Below are 2,500 nucleotides of genomic sequence, written 5' to 3'. Positions count from 1 at the left end.
TGATCTCCGTCCCGGCCTCTCTGCCCATCCCCATCCCCATCCCCAGCCCCACCGGAGGCCTCTCCCTCCTGCCCCCCAGCAGGCTAACCCCCACGTCCACCCCCCACCACCACCACCACCACCTCCACCTCCCGTTACCCCCCTTGCCCCTCCCGCACCCCCTGTCCCTGGGCCTGCCTCCCCCTCCCCCGCAGCTCCACCTCTCCCTCACCCCCCACCACCCCCACCACCACCCCCACCACCCCCACCCCCTTCACCCTTCGTCCGCTGCCACCTCCCAGCCGCAGCAGCAGTCTCCAGCTCTTCATCCACCACCTCCTCCACCTCCTCCTTCTTCTTCGGCTTCTCCTCCACCTAGATCTACGTGACTTGCAGTGAGGCTTTTTTTTTTTTTTTTTTTTTTTTTTTTTTTTTTTACACGGGGACTGAACTGCAACTGACCGTGTCTTTTTTTTTTTTTTTGGGGGGGGGGGGGGGGGGGGGGGGGGGGGGTTGGGGGGGGGGGAGTTCAAGAGTCAGGTAAATCGTGACGGGAAGGGCGGTGATCCTGTCTTTATCCTGCCCCCAAAGACCTCACGCTCTTCGCCCCCCCCCCCCCCCCCCCCCCCCCCCCCCCCCCCCCCCCCCCCCGTGCCCCCCTCTGCCCTCGAAGAACTTCATCTCAACTTGCTGTTTGATTCAGCATCAGCAGCTTGGCAAGCTGCAACAAGGTCGTCATGCCATGTTTACAGTCCTGCGGTGTAGACATTCAGAAACACGTTGGAGGATAGACATGGACGTTTCTTCTTCTCACCTGAACGAAAACCAAAAAAACAAGTGTTTGTCTGGGTGGCCACGACAGCAGTACTGTACTGCACGCTGCATGTTGGCAGGTTGTCAAAAAGGTAAACTCAAAGCGTCATGAACTCTTTTCTCAAATCGTGTTCACACGCGCACACACACACACACACACACACACACACACACACACACACACACACACACACATATGGATCTGCCACAGCTTTCTCGTTCTGTCGAACGATGTCCAGTCAAGACTTGTTGTCGGGAGCCTGAGACTGGCCACGTCCTCATCTTGGCTTTCTGAACATTGATGACAGTTCTTGTTTGACTCATATAATTAATTAATTATATCTGTGAGAGCATTTTGTGCAAGAGAATGTCGGGTGGAGTCTCTTGAAGGGGTGAGGGGGGGGGGGGGGGGAGAGCAAGGGGGGGGGGGGGGGGGGGGGGGGGGGGGCTCTGGGATCTCTCCTTGTGGGGTGGATTCTGAGGAACATTGCCCAAGTCTGTAGTCCCCCCCCTCCCCCGGGTTATCCTTTCCCTACCCAACCACCTTCTTCCCCTCCACACCCTACCACCACCACCCCAGTCTACACACACACACACACACACACACACACACACACACACACCATCCCCCATTTCCCCATTCATTGTTTTGTGCGTGGGCGGGCATTAGCAAAACCAAACAAACAAACAAAAAAAAAAGGACAAAAAAATGATGATCAGTTTGAAGAAATTCATGTCGTTGTTTTCTCCTTTTCTTCTGCCTTTCCACGAGTTTTTTTTTCTTTCTTTCTTTCTTTCTTCTTCTCAGTGTTGCATAATGTTTGCCTAGCTTGCGCCTGTTCTGAGAGTGCGTTATGGGTGTCTAGGCAAAATACCGCCCCCCCCCTCCCGCCCCCCGCGCCCCACTCCCAACACACACACACATGTCCCTCCTGAAATCCACGACCAGACATTCTGGGCAGTCTTGGTGTGTGGAAGTTGTGGTGACATTCTGCAAACCTTATGGTTTTATCAGTCAAAAGCTCACGAGAACTCGAGAGAGAGAGAGAGAGAGAGAGAGAGAGAGAGAGAGAGCATCCGAATATGTATTGCATGGGTAAAGCTTGTGTGAGTCCTTTACATACTCAAACTGTACGTGTTTTTTTTTTTTTTTTTTTTTTTTGTGAACAATGCTACTTTTTATGTGCTTCCCCTTCCCCCCCCACCCTCCCCCCCCCCTTTTTTTTTCAACTCCAGAACTCTTGACCAGTAAAATGATCGTCTCATATCGAGTGAACCATGTGTTGTCAGAAGATGACTATATAACATTTGATGTGCTATAACAAGGACACTGATACAACTATGACACGGTTGATTGATATATGTTCATGTGCACAGGGTAGGCTAGCGTTTTGACCCCCGCCCCCCCCCACCCCACTCCTCCTCCCTTCTCTTTCCCCTCTTCCTTCTATCAAAGTCTCATGCCATCGCCCCCCCCCCCCGCCACCCCCTCCCCCCCCCCCGTCCCACCCTGCCAACTCCTCTCCCTGTATAAGATGTTGATGATGAATTTTTTTTTTTTTTTTTTTTTTTTGCACGAATGTATTATGATGTGTTTCTGTGTTCCATTGCACTTGTAACTTTGGGGAGATAAAAACAAAAACAGGTGGAGCTCCTCTGTATGCATGTGTGTGTTGTAAGAGTCACAAGATCTGTATGATCTGATCGG

General features: G+C 52.3%; 1 protein-coding gene across 1 annotated transcript in view; it reads left to right on the top strand.

The window, feature by feature from the left end:
• LOC143281399 (uncharacterized) overlaps nucleotides 1-358 on the top strand; it is a 46,153-nt gene extending 45,795 nt beyond the window's left edge. Inside the window, exons 2-3 of the mRNA XM_076586607.1 lie at nucleotides 1-57; nucleotides 282-358. The exon at nucleotides 1-57 is cut by the window's left edge and continues 398 nt beyond it. Coding sequence (XP_076442722.1) covers nucleotides 1-57; nucleotides 282-358 — 134 coding nt within the window. The remainder of the gene's footprint in view (nucleotides 58-281) is intronic.
• The last annotated feature ends 2,142 nt before the right edge of the window (nucleotides 359-2,500 follow it).

The sequence above is a fragment of the Babylonia areolata genome, chromosome 4, assembly GCF_041734735.1.
Source record: "Babylonia areolata isolate BAREFJ2019XMU chromosome 4, ASM4173473v1, whole genome shotgun sequence".
Classification (NCBI taxonomy): Eukaryota; Metazoa; Mollusca; class Gastropoda; order Neogastropoda; family Buccinidae; genus Babylonia; species Babylonia areolata.
The sequence above is the reverse complement of the archived record's forward strand: the minus strand, read 5'-3'. Positions and strand labels throughout refer to the sequence as shown.